At 47.0% G+C, this 22,489-nt stretch overlaps 1 protein-coding gene across 11 annotated transcripts in view; it reads left to right on the forward strand.

The window, feature by feature from the left end:
- The window catches only part of SRPK2 (SRSF protein kinase 2), a 256,671-nt gene extending 236,566 nt beyond the window's left edge, over window positions 1-20,105 (forward strand). For 7 of the 11 annotated variants that reach the window (XM_043588645.1, XM_043588642.1, XM_043588652.1 and 4 more), the window contains 6 exons: window positions 2,219-2,319; window positions 2,438-2,545; window positions 7,081-7,150; window positions 7,769-7,861; window positions 8,190-8,282; window positions 18,367-20,105. In XM_043588645.1, the coding sequence (XP_043444580.1) occupies window positions 2,219-2,319; window positions 2,438-2,545; window positions 7,081-7,150; window positions 7,769-7,861; window positions 8,190-8,282; window positions 18,367-18,551 (650 nt within the window). In that variant the 3' untranslated portion in view covers window positions 18,552-20,105. The remainder of the gene's footprint in view (window positions 1-2,218; window positions 2,320-2,437; window positions 2,546-7,080; window positions 7,151-7,768; window positions 7,862-8,189; window positions 8,283-18,366) is intronic. The other 4 variants (XM_043588647.1, XM_043588651.1, XM_043588649.1 and 1 more) reach the window with 3 other exon arrangements.
- The last annotated feature ends 2,384 nt before the right edge of the window (window positions 20,106-22,489 follow it).

The following is a 22,489-nucleotide window of genomic DNA, read 5'->3' on the forward strand; positions in this document are numbered from 1 at the left end:
TGTACAGTTCAAGTCCTGAGATGAACTCCCTGGTATCATTTGGGATGCGCTGTGAGCGGGGTCACCGTTTACAGACCTGAACCAGGAGGGTAACAGCCTGTCACCAAAGAGACTTTGTTTAGTGATCAAAAATGAGGGGTGTTAAATACAAAGAAACCGTATTGAACATGTGTGATGATGCGTCTTTTCAGGCCAGATCTCCTCTGGCTTCATTGATTCATGCAGCTCCCGGGGAATGTCTTTAGGACACTGGTGGCACTTCCAGATGCCTCCCTACACTCGCACCCTCAGGCACTGGGCACCGCTTACTCTCAGTCAGTCAGAACTGGAGGCTCACCCTCTTCTTCCTTAGACCTTTGATCTCAAGTGTTTGGCCTCCCCTCCCCCTCTGCCTGCTCTCTGCTGGTGGAGCTTTGATTCTGGCCAGAGGCAGCCCCAGCCTGGGGCGGGGAGTGTAGTCTGGCTGGTCCCAGCACCGGTGGAGCACCCCCCCCCCCCCCCCCCCCCCCGCTCTCCCAGGCCACTGGGTTGGCTGGTCAGTTTGGAGGGGGGTGTGGCATGGCCCCTTCCGCTTCTTTCTTGAGCACTGAGCCTCATGGAGTTAGGTCACTTTCCAGAGTCTCACAACTTTGTTGGTATTGAAACGTCCACTTGAATCTGGTTCTGTCAACCTTGAATTCCATTTTCTTGCCTGCTGATTCTCCTTGATTGAGTGACGTGAGGGATTCATCTGGCCATTTCTGGTGCTGCCTGTCTGTCCACTGGGTCAGTGTTTTTGTTTCTCCTGAAGCTCTGTTTCTTCCCATCCTTCAATCACTGTATCCAGTTTGCCTCCTCGTGTGGGTCTCTGTGCTTCTTTCCTTCTCGTCGTTTCCGAGTTCCTGTGTTTGTTCTGCCAGCTCAGACTGCCTTTGGCAAAGTCCACAGTGGATCAGCATCCTTAAAAAGAGGAATGTGGTCATAGGGCAGATGGCAAAAGGGGACATGTGAGGCTGGCCCACCCACATTAACCCACAAGCCGGAGGAGTGGGGCTTGGGGGCTAAGATGTTGGCCAGAGCTCTCTCTGCAACCTCTGGCCCCTCCTGGGGAGTTCTGTAGGTGCCCCCGCTCCTGGGAGGGATGCCCAGAAATCAGAGCCCCCTGAGCACTGTGGCTCCACGGTGTGGGTGTACCCAAAAGGAGGTTTGGTTTGTTTTAGCAGTGCCCAGCTCTGAGCGGATGAAAGGGTATTTGATGTTCTGCATTGAGTGGACTTTTCTGTTTAGTCTGTAAATACCATCTCAGAATTACTTCTCCATTAGTAAGAACCATGGTTACATCTCATCCCTTCCAGAAATGGGAGCTTATAAGTCATTTTAAGGTTTGAGGAAGATGCTCAGTCACTTCAGGATTTCCTGTCTGGGCCTCTCCAAGTTAGTTTTCTTTGTCACTTGCCCCCTGGTTAACCCTGCCCAATATGGGCATGATGTAGGCTTGTCCATAAAGCTCTTCTGGCCCCAGGAACCCTGAGAAGTCTAGCCCTGTGTCCACTGTTGAGATTCTCTCGGGGTCACTGGGCTTAAGAGTGGCCTGAGTATTTGATAAGTTTGGGAGGGACCTCAGCGGTTTGCCCTGTGGCCCAGGTGGCCTCAGGAGACCTCTGTTGTGGAGCGTTACTTGTCCAAAGCTAAACCCAAACTGATTAGTCCTGGCCTGTAATCTGTATTTGTTAACCAGCCATCATCTAACCTTTGAGGTCTCTGTGCTCAGCCCAAGCAGGAGAGGTAGGAGATGTGGCTACCAGGTGAAGTGTGTGTCATCTAGAAAGGGATTGGCCATCTGGGAACATGTTGTCTCTACTTTAGTGTTTCATGTAGTAACGCACCAAGATAGATGTGGTTCTCTATGGGCTCTGATGCGATGAGGAGCAGCTGGAAAGATGCAGAAGGGAGCAGAGTAGGGTCATCCTAGAGGTGGCAGAATCAGCAATATAAGGAGAAAGGGCAAGGTGGAGCCGGTGAGGTCTCTGGGCAGCCCAGTGTGCTCTCTCTTGTGAAATATCTTCCGGGGACAGAGACCAAGAATTTCAAATTCTGTTGAGTTCAACTTGCAGGGCTCCAGGCCTAAATGATCCTCCCATCACTTCCCTAGAAAAGGAGACTGTGCCCGGCAGACAGTGTGCACAGACGCAAGCCACCCCTCCCAAGTACTAACTGTCGCGCTCTTTGCTCATGCCAGCAAAAACCCGGGCGGCCGACTTGTTGGTGAACCCCCTGGATCCACGGAACGCAGATAAAATTAGAGTTAAAATTGCCGACCTGGGAAATGCTTGTTGGGTGGTAAGTAAAGTTTTCTTTCTAGAGCATTTTGGTCATGATCATGGATTAGAAGACGCTTTTTTTTTTTCTTTTTGTATGTCTGTTTTCCTCTGTACTAATACAGTGTGTTCCCTTCCAGCATAAACACTTCACAGAAGACATCCAGACGCGTCAGTATAGATCCATAGAGGTTTTAATAGGGGCAGGTTACAGCACACCTGCTGACATTTGGAGCACAGCATGCATGGTAAGAACGGCCTTGGCCATTTCCTTCAATGTAAAGGCCCATCCCGCAGCGCTTATCATGGGACAGTCTCACCAGTACGTGTGGTCTGAGTTTTCCCAACTGCGGAGTACGTCTGCTGTGGGATGAGTGAAGGCAAGGTTGCTGTCTTGAGCACCTTGAGAGTTGGAAGAATTCTTCTCAGACATGTTCCAGGGTTTAGCCTGCTTTGGTCTTGTGACAGACGACCTCTACTCAAGGCCCTCTTCAGCCCACCACCCCCAGGAATCACAGCCTCCTCTGTGGTGGCAAAATGGCTTCAAGTAATTCTGTCTGGTTTCTGAAAGATTGCGGGCTGTACCCTTCCCTCGTGCCGTGGAGGAGGATGAGACAGCAGTGTCTTCAGGAAAGATTGTCTGAGGTCGAAAGGCAGGAGGCCTTCTCAGTGACCTCTGACAGACCTTCTATCCTTACTGACAAGGAAAAAGATTTCCCCACACACCAGTGTTTAATCTCTCCTCCTTTATACATAAGGCCAAATCTAGAGAATATTCTGGCTTGTTGCTGTGGGCTGTCCACTGATTTCTGAGACACCAGTAGCCGCCCATAGTCCCTTTGATGGAGTCTGTTCCCGTAGAGAAGACGGAGATGTTTTTTCTTGGGGTCTCAGGACGCCTCTCCCCACTGTGTATCATACTGGTTTGGGCTGCATCGCGGGTTTACTTGTGTCTAGACCCTCCCCCGGCCCTCACCAGCGCATCATTTTCTCACTTGCTGCCGACCTGTGAGGTGGAAGAGGTGGGCCCTCTTCCATAAGCCGATTTCAGTTTCTCTTTCTTGGCCCTGTTTCCTAGCCAGTTCAGCACCTTCCTCTAAGTGGGTTGTGCTTTGTGGTCCCGTGCTGGAAGGGTGTGGGGGGGGGGGGGGAAGGGGGTGCTATTTCATGTTTTTCTTATTCCATCCCCCCCCCCCAAATTCTCTGATATATTTAAAATGAAAGACTGTATGTGTAAAGCTTGGCACTTTTCTTCTCACTAAAAAGAGCAACAGGCAATATATGTAATTGTCTGTTATTCAAAGATTAACAATTCTTCTGAGTTTGCTATATCATATGCCCCCTGGTGTTACAGCAAGAAGCATGGTGCTGGACAATATAGAAAAATAGTAGTTGTTTGTGTAAAATTATCAAGATCTGAGGCAACAGATGTGGCCAAACAGATTGGAAACATCGTGCCTTTCTGGTCCCACATTGCTCTGACAAATAATACCAGATAATTGTTAAAATTAAGTTTTTCAGTGAGTATCAAAAACTTCAGTCTTTGCTGTGTGAGACATGGAAAAGAACAGTTAAAAAGATTGGTGGGCATGTGATGGCTGCTTTGAATTTGGAGGCTGCTGTGCAGAGAGGAGTGAGGTCCAGAGGGCAGGAGGGGGCGGAGGGCCCGGACGCGGTGGGAAGCAGAGGTTAGGTCAGTAGGAAGGGAGCACTTTCAAAAATTGGAGCTTCGGGGGAGAAATGTTCCATTCCAGGATGTGGTGAGGTCAGGCCTTACTTGTCCCCAGCAACACAGGAGGGGCCCTGAATTAGACTCCAAGAGCTCTTTCAACTCTGAAATCCTGTGCTTCTAATTTGGGGTGTTAAATTTTGGTGATATAACTGGAAAAATAGGACAAGATCACAGAGACAGGAGAATAATGGTGGAGCTCAGTGCGATTTTATACCAGGTTGTCTGTCTTGCCTTCCATTAGATTAGGACTCGCCCCTCCACACAGTCTTCACACCCTGGCCACTCCTGCTGCTGTGAACAGTGCTAGAGTCCATCTCCTTTCTCCTGCCTCCTGCTCCCCTCAGACGAAGCATAAGCTCCCTAGGTGCCTCAAAGGCCGCTTACGGGTTGTTGTTGTTTTAATGAAGCAGATGTTGGAAGCGTGATTGTTCTGGATGGGGGGGCAAGCCATCGTTCCCCACCCCCACCTCCCATCCCTGAAGGCCAAGGCTGAGAGGTCCCCTTCTGTTCTTCTCAGACAACCTGGTAAACACGAGGCGGTGTTTCTCCACTCCTGTCCTTTTGTCGAAGTTTAGAAACATAATATTATATTAAATTCATAATTCCAGTCTATACTAAAGCTCTAGTTGTTCTTGGTGGTGAGGCCTGGAGTCCTTTGATGGCATAAATGGCATGAAGACTTGCAGAGGCCCTACTGGGGTCGCGAGCTCCTGCGTGTCAGCTGGTGTCTTTGCTCTCATCGTGGAGGAGGGCTCTTAGAGCCGGAGGAGAGCACCAGAATGAGGCAGAGAAACTGAGATATGTGTCCCGTTGAACCTCTTTTCCTTTTCTTGAGTCTTGGGGCCCCTCCCAACGTTAGTGTATGTGATCTAAAAATTCTGCGTGGGCCGAGGCATCGATTGCTGTGCACTTGTGTGTCACAGGCCCAGAGCAGGTAACGTCTACAGGCTCCGCGGTGAGCCATAGTCAGTGCCCTAGAAATAAGAAAAGGCAGACTGGCAAAGTTCACTTGTTCAGCACTGGTCCCATCACAGAAAGAATAGGTGACCTTATTTATTCAGAATCGGGTACTTGGTGTGGGGGGGAGGGCATTTCAAGAAAGAGGTGTCTGGTCTCCCCAGGACCTGAGAACAGAGTTTGCTCCAGGGGAACGTCTCCCAAGGGGGTATGGTCAAGTACAGACGAAGGAATCCAAGATTCCCAAGCATGAAAAATCCCAAGTATTAAAACAGTAACAATAGAGATTATACCAGGAGTAACCTACGGAGTTGAAGGTGGTAATCTTTAACCGGCGTGAAGGCAGGTCGTGAAGCATGAGGGCCCACATTTCCATCGGAATTTCTGCTCTATCACATGTGGCCTTCCTGTTAAGGAAGTCTTGTCACTCCCCAGAGAACCGGGACCAGATGACACACACGTGAGCCCCCATCTTCCCTCACATCTTCCTTTTCTCTTTTAAACCATTTCTGTGTAGGCTTCTTTGACTTGAGTGTTTCATTGGAAACACGTGGGTGCTAATCGAAACAGTCGTCTTTCAAAGAACACTCAGTTGACCTACCTTAGTGTTAGGCTGGAAGAAATAAATTCAACCTGATTGAAATGTGTTTGAAAATGTGTGAGGAGAGAGAGTTCTCAGGGGAGGGTTAAGGAGCAGCCGTGGCCCTCTCCACGGAGCATCCGCAGTGGCTTTTTCTCCATTAGGGTTTCACCCTTTCCTCATGGCTTGTAGGCTGCTTAGTTGTGTCCTGGGCGGGGAAGACCCTTCTGGCTGTTCAATTTTCCCCTTGGATTTGTGGCCAGATGTGGGGTTGGGTGGAGAGGAGAGGCCCCCGGTAAGGACTTTCCCTGGCCCTGCAGCGCCTGCGTGACCAGCTTACTCAGTGCTGGGACGGGCTGGGATGGGCATGTCCGTGTCCTGCGGGATCCTGAGTTCATGCACCGATGCTCTCATGGGGCTGCTGACAACCATCTTGTCACCCCACTGCCCTCCTTTCTTTAAATAAACAAACAAACCAAAAAAATGGTGAAGAGATGTGGTCCTGGCCTGAGTGCGTCCACCTTCGGTTTGTTAAAGACAGTGCTAGGAGACCCCCTCCTGACCCACTCTGGTCATGAACAGAAAGAGGAAATGGGTGGGTGCGGTGATGGTTCATCAGGGGTGGGAGTGAGGAGGGCCCTGATCCGCAGGCATCTGTGACAGAGGTCTAGGCTCCTGAGCACCTTTTAGAACCACAAGATCCAATACAAAATAGAAGTAAGTATAGAAAAACCAAAAAATAGGATTTAGCCTTTTCCTTTAAAAAACAACAAAAAAAAATTTTTAAACGTGGTATTCCATCAGCAGAGCAATAGCAGTTGCCATCTTTCTATAACATTAGCAAATTAAACCCATGGTCCTGAGCTTTTTTTTGTTCTTTTTTTTTTTTAGAACAAGGGGAGAAGAGTGTGTGGCAGAAATGGAAACAAAGGGCATGCTGGGGATAGTGGTAGCCCTAGAGGCAGGCCGGCCCTCCTTGCCCTCCTCACCTGGCTCCTCCTGGCCCAGGGCTCAGAGCCTTCTGTTTGGCTCGAGCTTTTCCTTTGCTTGAGTCAGAAGTGGCAGAATTGATGAGATGCTGAAAATAGCTCCTGGTTACCAAGGCACGAGGGTCTTTGCTTCAAGAGAGCGGCAGTGCCCGCTTTCCCGGGACCCGATGAGCCTGTGTGGGGGAGGGCAGGCCTGAGTCCCTGTCCCACCGTCCAGAGCTGGAGCATGTTCCCCTCCCCCCGGGCCTGCACACAGCTGCTTGTCGCTGTGCTTCTCGCAAAATGAGGAGAGGACACAGCCTTTACGTCCTCCAGTAAAGGGAATGTAGAAAAATTTCTGAAGCTTCTTTGAACTTTTAGGAAGTTCAGAGTTGAAAGAAAAAAGTTGGTGTTGAGCTCTTTTAGAAGGCTCTTGGGTTTGATCAGGTCCTCGGAAAACGTGGGTCTCTTGTATAAGGAGAGAAAGTTGCTGCCTCGGGGGCCAGTGTCTTTGAAGTGCTTAGCATGTCATCTGTTGTGTCCTAGGCATTTGAGCTGGCAACGGGAGATTATTTGTTTGAACCGCATTCTGGGGAAGACTATTCCAGGGATGAAGGTGAGTATTGCCGCCTGCCAAATACCTCAGGCTGGGCCTCCTGAGAGGCCTGAGCTTCTGGAGAGTATTGTGTTTCCCTACCGAAATAGAGCTGTGTTTTGGTTTTCAAACGCCCAGTTGAGATGCTTTCCCCTGAGCTTGAAGCCCCCTCAGGCACAGTGGATGGGCAGCTCTGCCCTTGGCCTGGGGCCACCTCTCCTTCCTGCTGGCCTCGGTCTGGTGCTCAGCAGCCAGGGAAGGACAGGCTGTGCGACCCCCGAGGCTTCTCTGTGGTCCTTTTGTCCACCGATCTGCCCATTTCACTGTCCTGTCGGGGAGCTGAGTTGAAAACCTGGGAATTCTGGCCTGAATTCCATCTGTAACGCTGACCATCTCCATGCTTATTTGCTTACAGTGCTGGGGTGGCCAGGGCTGAGCTGGCATCAGTCACCGTCCGATGTTCCAGATGGTGCCTGAGGCCTGCCAGCCCTAGAAGCCTCTGCATGGATGTGCTGCAGACATTGTTGATTTGAATCTATTTCTGATTTTTTACTAATTTCAATTTTTTTCCCTCTTCTTTTATCCCATCCTTCCCTTTGCCCCTCCCATTCCCATGTCCTGTTTTTCTCTCCTCCATAGACCACATAGCCCACATCATAGAGCTGCTAGGCAGTATCCCAAGGCACTTTGCTCTATCTGGAAAATATTCTCGGGAATTCTTCAATCGCAGAGGTAGTACCTCTTCTTTTTGAAAAGCGCCACGATGCAGACAGAAACGGGATAGCACTACTGATTGTAGCGTGAATGATGGCAGACATTTCTCCTAAATTCGAAAGGCAACCTAGCGAAATTCCTGTGCTGATTTAAAAGTTGACAGGGAAGACCGCACTTGACCTTGCCACGGTCCCCCTGTGCATCCGGCGGCACCGGCAGAGCCTGTGCTTGGATCATACAGGTCGCGCTCTGTTTCTGTCTGCGCGGGCGGTAGCAGTGTCTGCATGCAGTGTACTGATTAAACTGTCGTGTGTTTCTGTTTTGCTGGCAATGTTTCCCAATGCAGATCACATAGCATTGATCATTGAACTGCTGGGGAAAGTCCCTCGAAAATACGCTATGTTGGGAAAATATTCCAAGGAGTTTTTCACCAGAAAAGGTAACGGTATTTATGCAACACTAATTTTCAGCATAATCCTCTCCCAAAAGGAGAAATTGTGCATTCACGTTTGGGCAGTGGAGAAAGACCTGGACCTTGTTACAGCTGGGGGATTCTGCTGAAGAAAGCTCTCAAGAAATAAGCTTGAACCATCTCCCATCTGTGGAGTACGGATTTTGTAAGAGTACCACTTCCCGGAACCCTCGGTCTCCTCCCTGCCCTCTCCTCTCCTAATCTAAGCCCAGTCTGTGTATTCACGGATTTGTGAAAAGGAGTTTAAGTGGTTTTTAGAAACCAGCTAGACTTCTCTTTCCATTTCTCATGTTGTTCGTGGAGCCTGAATGTTTTTGCCGTGGAGTAGAGGCAGCCTGGGGACAGGACTTTGTGAGCGTCCCTCTGTGTCCTGCTGGGTGTGTCTGAGCTCCTTATGACGTGGGCGCGGGCTGCTGAGACCCTGTGCCCCCTGCTCTGAGAAATGACGTTCTCTTCTCCCCTGCACTATTGACATTGTGTTAATAGCTGATTTACTTTAGTAAAAAGGCACCAGGAATTTATTTTTAAAGAACCCCTTCCCGGCGCCATATTGTTTTGTGTGAGCATGTTGGACCTCTTAATTATGTTTTTCCAGCTTGAATTTTTTTTGGCAGTGAGAGGGAGCAGTTGCACCCCCTTTAATAAAGAACTTTTAAAGTTGGTTTGAGTAGGATGTGGAGTTTCTAGAAATTTCTGAAAGTCCAACATGCTCTATCGCTTTCTGCTTTAGTCAGATTTGGAGAACTGGCTTTGACTTTTTATTTTCCTATGAGATAAGGTATTCTTCTAGAGTCATAAATCCTTATTATACCCTTTGGTGATGTCCAGCCACCCAGTCCTTGTTCCCTCCTTTAAATTACGCATCCCCGTTAAATGCGCAAGACTCGAGAACGTGCTGTGCCGAAGCCAGCAGTTTCCTGTTCCACTTACTCTGAGCACAGCGACCACTGCTCCCGGCTTTCCTAGGACCACCCCATGGGCAACCTCTGAAATGTGTAGCTAGATGCAGTTATTTTCTTACTACCTTTTAGAGGCTTATCACAGGGAAAAAAGATGGTCAGGAAAAACTGCTCTTCAGACAACCTGTGTCGATTTTGGTTCTGAAGACCCACCTGGACTTTGAGTCTGGGTCTCATGAGCAAGGTTATGGTTCCCCTCACACGTAGGCCCAAGTAGGCTTGAGGCTAATAGAATGGCTTTGCCACTGAGCTCTGTTCTGTGACAGCATGGTGTGAGGCTGGGCACGTCCTGTCATGTCATCTTTGCACCTTCCATTTCCTACGCAGCACGTGGCACCCTAGTAGCTCATGTCACGTTTGCTGAGGCAGAGTTGTAAACAGGAAAGGAACTGCTCTAAACACGACGGACTTCTAGACGGCAGTATTGCTGAGAGAGAGGGCTAAGTTTCCGTAGGAAACTTCTTAAAAATGGTTGAAGGGCTGAAGCAAGGGAAGGCTCTGGATTACTGTGGCTTGGGATTCAGTGTGACTTGAGGAACTCTGTTTTAATCAAGGCAGAGCCCTTCTTCCACATTTCAGAGTGTTTTCACAGCCTGTGAGAGACGGCCTGGCCCCTGGGAGGACTTGGCTGGACTTGCAGTGAACCCCCAGCCGCAGCCATCACCACTGTCAGGTGGAGGCTTGGAGGGGAGGGTGGCCAAGAGCTAGCAGCCTAGTCTGTCATGAAGTAGGGGACATAGCTGACCTGCTGATGCTCTAGGGAGGGGACGGGCACTGGAGGGCGCTGGACCTTACTCAGCACCTGCTCTGTCAGCCGAACAGAGAATCCGCCACAGGCCGACGGACAGGTTCCGGCATCAGGCACAGAGGACCAACAGCTAGTAAAGCCACACGGAGTTTTTCCTCTGCAGCGAGGAGCTTCTCAGAAGGCCTGGGCTCTGCAGTTTTCCCGGCGCAGCGTCTGTGGGTTGGGAACCGCTTACTATCTATGCACAGCGGGGAGGAAGAGGGACACGCACTGCAGGTGGGGACCCGAATGCTGAGGAGGTGAAGTCCTGCTTGTCCAGTGGCCTGGGATCAGGTTCGTTCCCAGAGGCAGTGCTCTGAGGCTCTTGGCGCCAGTTGGGCGTGGCTCCCAGGGATGGCACCTGCTGGGTACCAGCCCCGAAGCCCCTCCTCACCCCATCGGCAGGTGCTGTCTTTGAGCGGGGCGGGGAGGGGGGGTGGGCTGACCAGCGATGCTGGTGAACTGATGTCGCATAGCAGGTGGCTCTGCTCAGAGCTCCCTGCGCCTAGCCCTTCAGGCCGGAAGGCAGCATTCCTGTCAGCCTTCCTGTCAGCAGCCCTGCTCCCGGGGCCACTCGGAGTCTGTGCGTGACCACTGCCTGCTCCCTGACGGGGGTACGGAGTGCTTACCTGGGACTGTGCTGCCACAGCGTCCCGTTGTTACTGCACATGCGCTTTAGGGCCTGCGTGCACGGGCTCCGCCAGGGAGCTTGTTGGAAGGTGACCAGGGTCGAAATACATTTGGCCTCCTTGGTAAAGACAGACCAGACGCATTGTGATTCAGTGTTACTGTGGTAACTAGGGTCCTTTCCCCTTCATTTGGATATGAGGGAGAATTTCTGACTAGGCAAGTGATTGGGAATTGGGACCCAAGTCCTTTCCTGATCATTGTTTATTTATAATAAGTGGAGATCAGAAGGGATTTAGGGCTTTTACAGAAGTCACAGAAATAATATTTTGATGAATGAGGGTGTGTCATGAAAATAGATTTTACCATGTCCCCCAAGATGAGAGGAATGATTTGTTACATAAAAGATGGGTTTTGGCATGCCCCCCCCTAAGGAATGTGTGCGGATATACAGTTTGAAAGTAAGGAGATCTTAAATGTATCCGTTAACATTTTTTAAGTGCCTGCATGCCAGAACTGACAAAGAGAAAAGCAAAATCAGAAGCTGTTATTAATTTGCTTGCATCCCCTTGGAAAATGGCCAACGATTGAGAGGGAGTGAGCAGCACCCTACCCTGCTCTTTGTCCTCCTACGGGAGACCCAGGCCACATCTTCACCCTGATGCCCTTGAGGAAGAGCATAGGGTCTGTGTGTTAAAGCTAAAAACCAAGCGCAGCTAAGTGACCTCTTCTTAACGTACAACTCTGGGTAAAATGATTGTTACTAGTCCGAACAGTCATTCCTTAGCTGGGAATTTTCCACGCGAGCTGGATGTTTTGGCAAAGGAAGGTAGTTACTGTTCTCATCCTGTTACAGTTTGATAACCAGCAGGTTAACTCCTCTGGGTGTGGACATTAGCCACCAAATGTCTTTCACAAAAATCCTCTTCACCATTGTATGAAGATGTGCCCCACTAGAAGTAAGCACCTCTGTGCATTCTGCCCCTGCTTCTGTCCTGTTAGGGTCTGAGGTGTGTGTGTCCCCCGCCCCCCCCCCCAAATTCATGTGTGGGAATCCTAACCCCCAAAAGTGTTAGTATTAGGAGGTGGGGGCCTTTGGAGAGAACATAAGGCCATGAGGGTAGAGCCCCCCTGGTTGGGATTAGTGCCCTTACAGAACAGATCCCAGACCACTCCCTTACCCCATGCAGAGGACACGAGAGGGTCTGTGACCCGGAAGGGGGCCCTCGTTGGGACCCAGCCCTGCTGGCAGCCGGGATCTCAGACTGCCAGCCTCCACGACTGTGGGGAATAAATTCATTCTTATTTATAAGCCACTCATTTTGGTTGTATTTTGTGATAGCAACCGGGATGGAGTGCAACTTGTCCCCAGGAAGTGTCCCAGTGCTTGTCAGGTGATGTAGCAAAAACGTTGCAGGCAGGAGTGCACCGTCCCACACGCTGAACAGACGTTCTGTCGACACATGAGTGGCCATCGTTTTAGTAAAACATACTGTTGGAAATATCAGAGTAGTTAATTTAAAAAAAAAAAAAAACAGTTTGATTCTAGGGAAGGGCATCACGTGGGCTGGAACGTGTGAGAGTGATCTGTTGTGTGTTGGACCAGAGACCTTAAGTGCAGTTCAAAGCATGCAAGAAGCCTGTGCAGACAGGGCACCCGGGTGGCTCAGTCAGTGAAGCATCCAACTCCAGGTTTCAGCTCAGGCCATGGTCTCACAGTTTGTGGGATCGAGCCCCACACTGGTGAGCCTACTTGGGTTTCTCTCCTTCTCTCTGCCCTTCCCCTGCTCATGCTCTCTCTCTCTCTCAAAATAAATAAACTTAAAAAAAAAAAAAGAGAACAAGAAAGCCCGTGCAGAGTATTTGCAGTGCAATGCCGACACGCCCCCTGTGATAGGGCTCTGTTCTGCAGTCTTCGTTTTTAGTGTTTGAGATGAAACTTGTTAGAACAATTTCAACTCCCCTCCAGAATCCCCCACATCAACAGATTCTCTTACTTGTGTGAAGAGCGAAGCCTACCGTGGGCTTTGGGCCCGTGTAGGCTGGCGCTGTCCCGTTCATCATCTAGGCCTCAGGTGGTGAAACCCGTTGGTCGCCGCGGTTTGCTGACTGCACAGGCAGGTGGCAGGTGCCAGGCTCGGGCACGAGGCCACCTTGGGGATGCGTGGGGCTGATCTCCCCATGAGCCGGGCCCTGTGCAAATGACTAGAAAAGGTTCTTCACACTAGTGAGTGTAAAACTTTTAAAACGTGTACTTTAATACACGTTTTAATACAGTTTCACTTTAAGCATCACTTCTGAGTTGTGAGCACCCTGTGTGAGATCAGGACCCCGGTCTGTCTTGTTTGGTGCGGGATTCCCCACAGCCCGGTGCCCAGTAGTCACAGAAAATAACTTCAGACTAGAAACATGAACCTGTGTTGAGTCCTCCTTTCTGGAGAGCGAGAAGCAGGTGACACTGTGTCCCTCTTGGCCCAGGACGGCCCTCGTGGCACCCGCACGCCCGCACACATGGCCCTGTTTGAAGGCTTGCGTGGTCTAAGGCCCTCCCCTGCTAGGGTCGGGGTGCAAGGCGGGAGGGTACGGTAGGGATGGTGCGGTGCCCTGGAGGCAGACTGGAGGGACACTGGGCACACCACAGAGACATTTTGGAAAATAACAGACCACAGGCCACAGCTGATCATAAGTCTGAAACTAGCGTTTTAATCATTTCATTTTGAATTTGAGCATATGATGCAGAAAAAGTAATGAAATTATTGCTCTCAGGTGTTCAGTTCTAGTTAGTTCATCCCACATATTCCTGTCGTTTATCATGATTAGTGTGTATTTTTACTGCATGCATTAACGCAGTGTTGGGGTTCTTTTAAAGCTATTACTTTGTTTTAAGCTTTGTTCCAGTTTTTTAAGCTTTTGTTCCAGCTTTATTCAGATGTAATCTACATACCGTACAATTCACCCTTTTAAAGCATACAATCGAGTAGTTTTTAGAATGTTCCTGAATTATGTAGCCGTCACCACTGTCTGATTTCAGAATATTTTTATTCTCGACAAGAAACCAATCCTTTGCCCATTAGCACTCATTCTGGTTTCTTTCCCCCTGACCCCTGGCAGCTGCTGGTCTTCTCTTTCTCTGGGTTTCTCTGTTCTGGACATTCCATGTAGATGGAATCCTACGGTGTGTGGAGTTTGTGATGGTTTCTTCCATGTGTTCCGGTGTTTCAGGGCTCATGCACGTGGGTGCCTGTGTCTGTACTCTGCTTTTGATGTGTGGAGAGACCATGTTTGGTTGCTTCGCTCACCAGTTGATGGATATATGGGTGTCTGCTTTTTGGCTCATATGAATAACGCTACTGTGACTATTGTACAAACTTGTGGATGGACCTGTTTTTACTTCTCTTTTTTAAAACTTTATTTATTGATTTATTTATTTTGAGAGGAAAAAAGAGAGGGGCGGGGGGAGCCTGCGTGGGAGAGGGGCAGAGAGAGGGAGAGAGAGTCCCAGGCAGGCTCTGCACTGTCAGCACAGAGCCCAGTGGGGGGTTCAGTCTCACCAACCTGTGAGATCATGACCTGAGCCGAAAATAAGAGCTGGACGCTTAACTGACTGAGCCATCCAGGTGCCCCTGTTTTAACTTCTCTTAAATCACGTGTGATAGTTGAAGTATAAAACTTAAATTTTGATGAAGTCCAGTCTTCTACTTTTTCCTTTGTTACTTGTTTTTGTTATTTGTGCTTTTGATGTCACATCTAAGAAACCATTTCCTGCTTCTAAGTCCCAGAGATTATTCTGTTTTCTACTAAGAATTTATAGTTTTAGTTCTTAGGCTTTGGGCTGTGATCCATTTTGAGTTAATTTTTGTATTTGTTGGGGGTAAGGCTTATACAGATACTGAACTCAGATATTGACCTACAAATTTGTAGGAATTTCTTCAAATTTCTAGTTTTGTGTCTTGCTTGTACCAGTATTTGTGGACAGGTTTCCTATCTATATATGCCGTGAAATTTATCTGAATCTATTTTATATCCTGGTTTATTTTCTAGTTACCAGTATTCCCTGAAATACAGTACAAGGATTTCCCTCATAGTCTCCTATATGCTTATATGCTTAATTCTGGAATATTACAATTTCAATGAACAAAATAAAGTATTTCCCTTCTCACAGATCACTTAAAATGATATTCAGGAGAAGTCTGATGGAAGTACTTAACTTTTTTCCTTAAAAAGTACTCTGATAATCTGGGCCTGGCGAATACAGTAGCAGGTCCCAAAGCCTTGACTTGGCAGGCGAAGGAGCCCTCCCTTGGGGCCTGTTTCTGTCCGTTTTCCTGGGCTCTGTCAAGGCGATTCTGCCCCCAGGGCGGATTAGGAGCACGAGGGGCTGCTGAGGGCAGGGTCGTCCATCTGGCCTTGGGCTGGGCTCCCGAGGAAAGACAAAGTGGTACTCAGCGTTCTTTAGGAAGGAAAGGAAGGAGACGGTTTAAATGGTAAAGTCTTTCACTATTAAGTGTCTGGTTTTTTGCAGAATGTGTTGCAGTGGAACATATCTTGGTATACTTGCCTGAGAGCGAAGAAGTTGTCAAGGTAAAAATTTGTTAACTTGTCCAGGAGCCACTTGTACAATAGGAGCAGATAGCGAAAAACAGTCTCTCAAGTGTTTTCTTATTTCATTTTGTATTCTGAGTTGTGGTAGCAGAGGTGGCCGTTCACGAGGCTGGAGCTGGGGAGGGGACGGGGTCCCTGCTCATGGGACGAGCCTGTCCTAGCGGTGGATGTGCACGTTTGGGAGTTGAGGGCTTGTTATTAAAGAGCCTTTAGCAACCATTTGTGAGACTTGTTTCTTATTGAATTGAGCCTAAGAGTTTGTACATGGAATCATAAGGCCTAGGCAAGTTTATTTCCTGTGTTTTTTCTTGGCATCAGTTTTTCCACCTGTCTCCATAAGGCACATGCTTTTTCTTCGAGGTGGCACTTCGGGGTTGTCACGGTAGCGGTGTCGGGCATGTGTACCGATCGGACCTGAGGGTTACTGTGCCTGGTGCATATGCTCGCGTTACAGACAGCGTCTTCGCCCACAGGTTTTTTTGTGTGTGGGATTGATTACCTGGTCAAAGTGTGTTAGGTGTTCCAGTCAGTTCTTTGCAAATGTTTTTATCAGTTTATAGCTAGTTAGGTCTGAATAAATAGATTTTCAGGGCCTTTCAGCTTGTGTTCTTCTCATCACTGTTACTATGCAGATTTTAAGGCGGCTGTTGTGGTAACGCTTCTCTCTTTTCATGGAAGATTGAACCTAATTTCATGCCTGTTGATGGATTTTAAACTGGCCCCCTCCGAAATAGATCCCTCAATGTTCTGATAGGACTGTGCTTCTCAGCTGTTACATTCATTTGCAACCTCGGGGAGTGTTCGTTCCAGGTCAGAAGAGATGAAGGTCCGTGAAGTTCTCTCCCCCTTCCAGAGGACACGTTTTGGAATGTTCCATGTGAACTTTCTTAGTTTCCTGCAAACCTTGCTCTGGTGAGCTCCACGGTCTCTGTAAGCCCAGGAGAGCTATATTACGGAAGATGCAGAGAGAGAAGCCACCTTCTAACAATGCTGCTGTTTGGGGGGGTACCTGCTTTCCATCTTGAAGGGCGCTTTGAAGGTTACTCTTGTGGTCATTCTCTTCTATTCTTCTTTTAGTACCAGACGCTGGGCCATATAATTTCCCTCCATGTTCCCAAGTAATATGAAATAGTATTCATCAGGTCGATGTATCATGGTTTGTTTCTGTAACCACGGTTATCCTGTCACTGAGCACCTGTGATTTTGCGAGTATGCGTACTGGGTGGATGGGTGGGGGCTGGGGGGATTGGGAGGGTGGTGCCAGGGTTTATTTTCTTAGGCTGGATTTCCAGAGCTGGAATTTCCAGATTAAAGGGGATGAGCTTTGAGCCATTGCTCAGACTCTGTTCTCATGGACATAGTCTTCCTTCTACAGGAGGGAACACTTTCTCCTCTCAGATGGCCCTTTCTCTACTCCCCTCCCCAAAACAGAGCTGACCTACAGTCTGTAAGCCATGCCGAACTCCGTCCTCCGTTTACTTTGCACAACATCCCACCAACAAGAAACATTCCGTAAAGTTCTGTTTATCCCAGATCTGGTGCGCGTGACGATGGCAACTCCGTAGACATACCGGTTCACAGGAATGTAATTAAGAGAGAGTGGAGGCCGAGAGAAAAAAATCCTAGTGGGTGGGATTACAGGTCATTCCTCATCCTGTTTTTGTACTTTTCTGTAACGTTCTTTTATTTTCTTTGTGATTAAAGAAAGAGGAGAATGGTCTAAATTGAGATGCGTAAATGCGTGAAACAGACCAGGCCTCCTGAGAAGACCTAGTAAGGAAGCATCTCTTAATACACACCGTGAGACGCCTGGCTTGGTGGGTGGACAGAGCAAGTGGAAGAGGAGAGCACACCTGGCCCTCACGTGGGGCTACATGTGGGGTGCCTGCCTCATCAGGACCGGCCAGTGCTCTGAGCCCAGAGCTATGCCTGTGCAGGGGGAGCGGGGAGCGGGCCCCGGGCAGCCCTTCCTTGTCTCTGCGACCCGCAGGGCAGGCCTCTCTGCCTACAGGGGAGGCGCGTCCTGTCAACATTTCTAACGGGGAGAGAAAAGGAATTAATCCTAAAGAAAGGTATCCTGACCTTTTGGCAGTTTGATTTAAATCAGATTTTTTCCTATTATGAAAAAGGCTGTCCTAGTTTTCAGACCATTTACTAGATCGTTGGTTGTTCTGTTGTGTTGGTCGGGGCTCCTCGTAACCTATGGTTTCTGTGGTGCAACTAGCACATGTTCAAGATTTGATGTCCTGATCTCTTAGATTTTACAGCCAGCGTGTGGAATTGAGTGGTGTTTGGTTCACCTTGGCCTCTAGAGCTGTGTTGTCTGGTACAGGAGCCAGTGGCTAATTGTGGCTGTTTAAACAAATTAAAACTTCAGTTCCTCAGTCGCACTGGTAACATTTCCAGGGCTCAGTAGTCACATCTAGCTAGCAGCTGCCATATTGGATTAGTGAGCTAAAGTACACCTGTGCCATCCAAGAAACTTCTCTTCAACAGCACATTTCTAGACGGAAGGACTCCCTTTTTCTTTGCATGGTCACATGCAGAAATAATGGTCCAAGGAGTTTATGTAGTGTGTTTCTTAAAGCTTTTTCTAAGCAAATTTACAAATTGCAGAAGATCCCACATTGGAGGGAGAGTGCCTTTGTCAGTCTTTGCAAATGAAAACATTCCGGGTGTGGTGCCCTGCTGGCTCAGCCGGTGGAGTCTGTGACTCTTGATATCAGGGTCCTGAGTTCGATCCCCACGTTGGGTTATAGAGCTTACTCAATAATAATAAACTTAAAAAAAAAAACCATCCTGGGGGACTCAGCACCTCTACTTACTTAAAAAAAACCTGGAACTGATTAGAACGAACTGTTCCCCTTTCAGTGAACCCCTTGTTTGCATTCGTCAAGCTTACGCAAAATAACACGGCCACAAAGACCTTTCGTGGTCACTGCTTGGGGGGAAGCCGGCCTTTGGTGTTGCCTAGTGTTGGGCAGGTAGGTGTCCGCTTCACTGAAAACCTGGTCGGACCACCAATGGGAAATGCGCGTGTGGAGCTTCCTTGACACTGCCTGTTTCTTCCCCGTAGGAGAACTGCGGCATATCACCAAGCTGAAGCCCTGGAGCCTCTTTGATGTCCTTGTGGAAAAGTATGGCTGGCCCCACGAAGATGCTGCACAGTTTACAGATTTCCTGATCCCAATGTTAGAAATGGTTCCAGAAAAACGAGCCTCGGCTGGTGAATGCCTTCGGCATCCTTGGTTGAATTCTTAGCAGATCCTACCAGTAGAGCATTCTGAGCTAGCAAATGTTTTCCAGTACATTGGACCTAAACGGTGACTCTCATTCTCTAACGGGATTACAAGCGAGCTGGCTTCATCCTCAGACCTTTATTTTGCTTTGAGGTACTGTTGTTTGACATTCTGCTTTTTGTGCACTGTGATCCTGGGGAAAGGTAGTCTTTGTCTTCAGCTTAGTAGTTTACTGACCCACTTTCTTCTGGAAACAATAACATGTCTCTAAGCATTGTTTCTCGTGTGACATTCAAGTGTCAGTCTTTTTTTTTGAGCGAAAAATACTTTCCCCCTTGTGTTTTGGCAGGTTTTGTAACTATTTATGAAGAAATATTTTAGCTGAGTACTATATAATTTACAATCTTAAGAAATTATCAAGTTGGAACCAAGAAATAGCAAGGAAATGTACAATTTTATCTTCTGGCAAAGGGACATCATTCCTGTATTATAGTGTATGTAAATGCACCCTGTAAATGTTAATTTCCATTAAATATGGGATGGGGATTCAAATTTCAGAAAAGCTACCAAGTCTTGAGTGCTTTGTAGCCTGAATTGCATGTAGCGGACTTGAACTGCTCCCAGGAGCTATGCAGACTTTTCATTCCATAACAGCCCTTTTACATTGGATTTTAAACAAAGTGGCTCTGAGTTATGTCATTCCCTATATGGCACTTTAAAGCAAGAAAAGACATGCTTTCATTCGAAAATACGTACTATAGTTTTAGCACTCTCATTCATATTTTTGCGTATTTTTAAAAGTACTTTTAAGGAAAAAGAGCAATTTCCCTTTAAAAATGTGATGGCCCGGTACCATGTGGTGTTGCCTCCTCCAAACACTGTAAGTTAAACTCTACATAGATTAAATCGGACAACAAAAACCATGTGCAGTGTGTGGAATTAGAAATACACACACACACACACACACACACACACGTATGTATATACATACGTATACACACACACACACACACACACACATATACGTATGTATATATATATAGTTTTTCTGGAAAAGCTTACTTGTGTTTCTCCAAAACCAAGGTGTGGTATGTACAGTTAGTGGTGCAGTGGGCACGACTCTAACATCTCAGAGGTAACAGGGATCACGTTCATTCCATAGGCAGTTATATGCGTGGCTATAACAATTTTCTGAGCTTTTTCATTGTCTTCCCATGTATTGAAGTTGAGAAAATGATTTTCCCTTTGCAGGTTGCACACAATTTTGTTTATGCATTTCCTTAAAGTTTTAGAATCCAGGACACAAACCATAGTAGGCAATACGATTTTAGAATGTAATCTACAGAGGTGTATTTAGCCTCTTTTAGAAGTCAGTGGGTTGAATGTCAGGTTTTTTAAAAATTTTACATTCATTAAGGTGCCTCGTTTTTCTTGACTTTGTCCATTAACATTTATCCATATGCCTTTGCAATAACTAGATTGTGAAAAGATAACAAGTGTTGTAATAATAATCCATTGTTTGAGGTGCTTGCGGTTGTCTTAAAAATTAAAGTGTTTTGGTTTTTTTTTTTCCAGACATTGCCTTGGTCATTGGCCTATATTTGAAGTGATAGAATCAACAAACATATGCTCTCCTTTTAGTGCAGTGTGACCCAAACTAAAGGAAGTATCAACATTCCTATTGCAGGAAATGTAGTCGCACAACATGCACTAAGGCTTACTTAGTACACGGAAATCGTTCATTGTGTTGTAAGAGTAGAATATGGCTTTCCAAGAGCTGCTGTAGTACAGATTCACTGCCTAGAATTTCAGTGATTCCTCTTCGTGTTCCATGAAATCCATACTAATGACATAGTGTTTGAGCATTGCAGATTTTCTTCTCTCTTTTTACTAGTTTTCACTGTGAGGGAACAAGACACAGTGCTTTAGGAGTTAGCATGGTAATCACATACCGCTGTGAGGTGCAACAGAACCACTTACGAAACGTGCATGCTGAGGTTTTCCGAGGAGGCTGTAGGTTACCACGTAGGTTCTACGACGGATGGTTGCTGCAGACACAGTTTCCGTAGGATCCGTTCTTACAAGAACCACAAAGTATATGTCTTCATCTTCCCCTAACTGAAGAATTTGTATCAGGGTTATAGCACACTTGAATGAAATGTGTCTAATGCAATTGCAGCTCATGTTAGAAAATAAACTAGATTGTTATGAATTTTGTAAAGACCTGTCCCTAATAAGAGCCTAACTGGTGTACAATGTTAAAAAAAAAAAAAATGTTCTAGAAGGAATATATGTTTGTATTAGGTATAGTATGGTTTTTTTGGCGGGGACCTGGTGGCTTGAGTTTAAAGAATACATACAAGCCGAGCGAGAAGCACTGGTTATACGAAACACTGCAGCCGCCTCGGATGTTCTAGTGAACGTCCTGCTTTTCCCCTCTGGTCCACATCAGGCCTTCATGGAGAAGGACAAGCAGTGGACCACATACATGATGATAGCAGATGAGAGGCTGTCTGGCTGGAAATTAGAACTGCCCAAAGGCTTAAAAAAAAACAACAGATACAGGAGCTTCAGAAAAGCCTAGACTTTTTAGGTGAAAAGCAATTTCCTGACTTCTTCCTGTGCCTGGATCATACGTAACAATTAACAGGAGAAACCACTGTCCTTGGGCAGATAACTTCAGTTTGTATCCACAGGTGGGATTATTCCTTAAATTCCGCTTTTAAATTGTCCATTTTTTTTTTTTTATGACTTCAATGAAATTTTGGTAGAGGACAGCATTTGGGAGTCCGTGTGTCCTTCATCGAGGAGTCGAGGAATTATGCAAGATCCTGCAGTTCATAGAAAAGTTTCTCTATACATGATTTGTGTAGTAGGCCAATTTATAACTGAGGAATCCTAAATCCTTAGGAGGACAGTCCTTTAAAGAGTTTGAATAATGCTGTTCGCTATGCTAATAGTTAACCTTTGTTCTTGGAAACCGTTGGGCTGGGTGATGTAGAGCCATGTTTTTCTTGGACAAGTGTTTTTTTAGTGAATACGGGAAGTACAATTTTGTTTGCTAAAGTCAAGGAGGGCAAAGTTGACCTAAGTTCTTTTAAAACTTGAAGCTGATTAGAATTGAGCCCTAAACATGGCTCTCTGTGTGCCCTTATTAGCTGATTTTCAAAAAGAAATGGGAGTTAAAAGTGTGCAATGTGACTTTCATTACTGCCAGATATTATCCAGTCATTTTTAGTCTGTTCACTTGTTTCTCCAGCACACAAAATTTTTGTGCTGTGCCAAATTATGCCAACTAGGGAAAACTGGAAAAATGCGTTGGTGTCATTACTAACTAATGCTCCTCAGAGGCAGAAGACAGAATTTATTTTTCCAAAATAACTAGCATTTCCTATTTCAGCAAAATGTTCATTAGGCTGTTTTCATTTCACTTGAGAACTCTAAGGGTAACGCCTTCTTCCTTTTCCTTTTGTACACCCAAAACAAACTTTTAAAAACTCGTATTTTTTTTTCCCTGAATACTATAGAGCTAGATAATAAATGTTAATTTAAGGTTTAGAGATAATTTTGATTAATCAGGACATTGCAGTCACGCATGTTCTAAAGTGTACAAGTTAGGTATTTGTGTTTTTTAGGTCAACTACTCCGTATTTTACAGGCTCTAACTGTATCACGTGTGATGCTTTAATGATACGGGCTCACATTGTACGATGTCAGATAGAAGTAAACGTGCACAGCATCTCCACAGCAGAGTAGATTCCTGTGAGTTGGCTCCTGCAACAGTGACAAGTAGGGACATCATAGGAACAACCCCTTACTGCTTCCTGATGACTGCTGAGGTGGTGGTCGCTAAAGAAAATGGAAGGCTCCTTACAAACTACATCTGAAAAACTGTAACTTTTTGTAAAAGACCCTTGTTTGAACAGACTCCAATCTCAGAAGCTGTACAGGACAATCTGG

Source organism: Prionailurus bengalensis, chromosome A2, assembly GCF_016509475.1.
Source record: "Prionailurus bengalensis isolate Pbe53 chromosome A2, Fcat_Pben_1.1_paternal_pri, whole genome shotgun sequence".
Taxonomy (NCBI): Eukaryota; Metazoa; Chordata; class Mammalia; order Carnivora; family Felidae; genus Prionailurus; species Prionailurus bengalensis.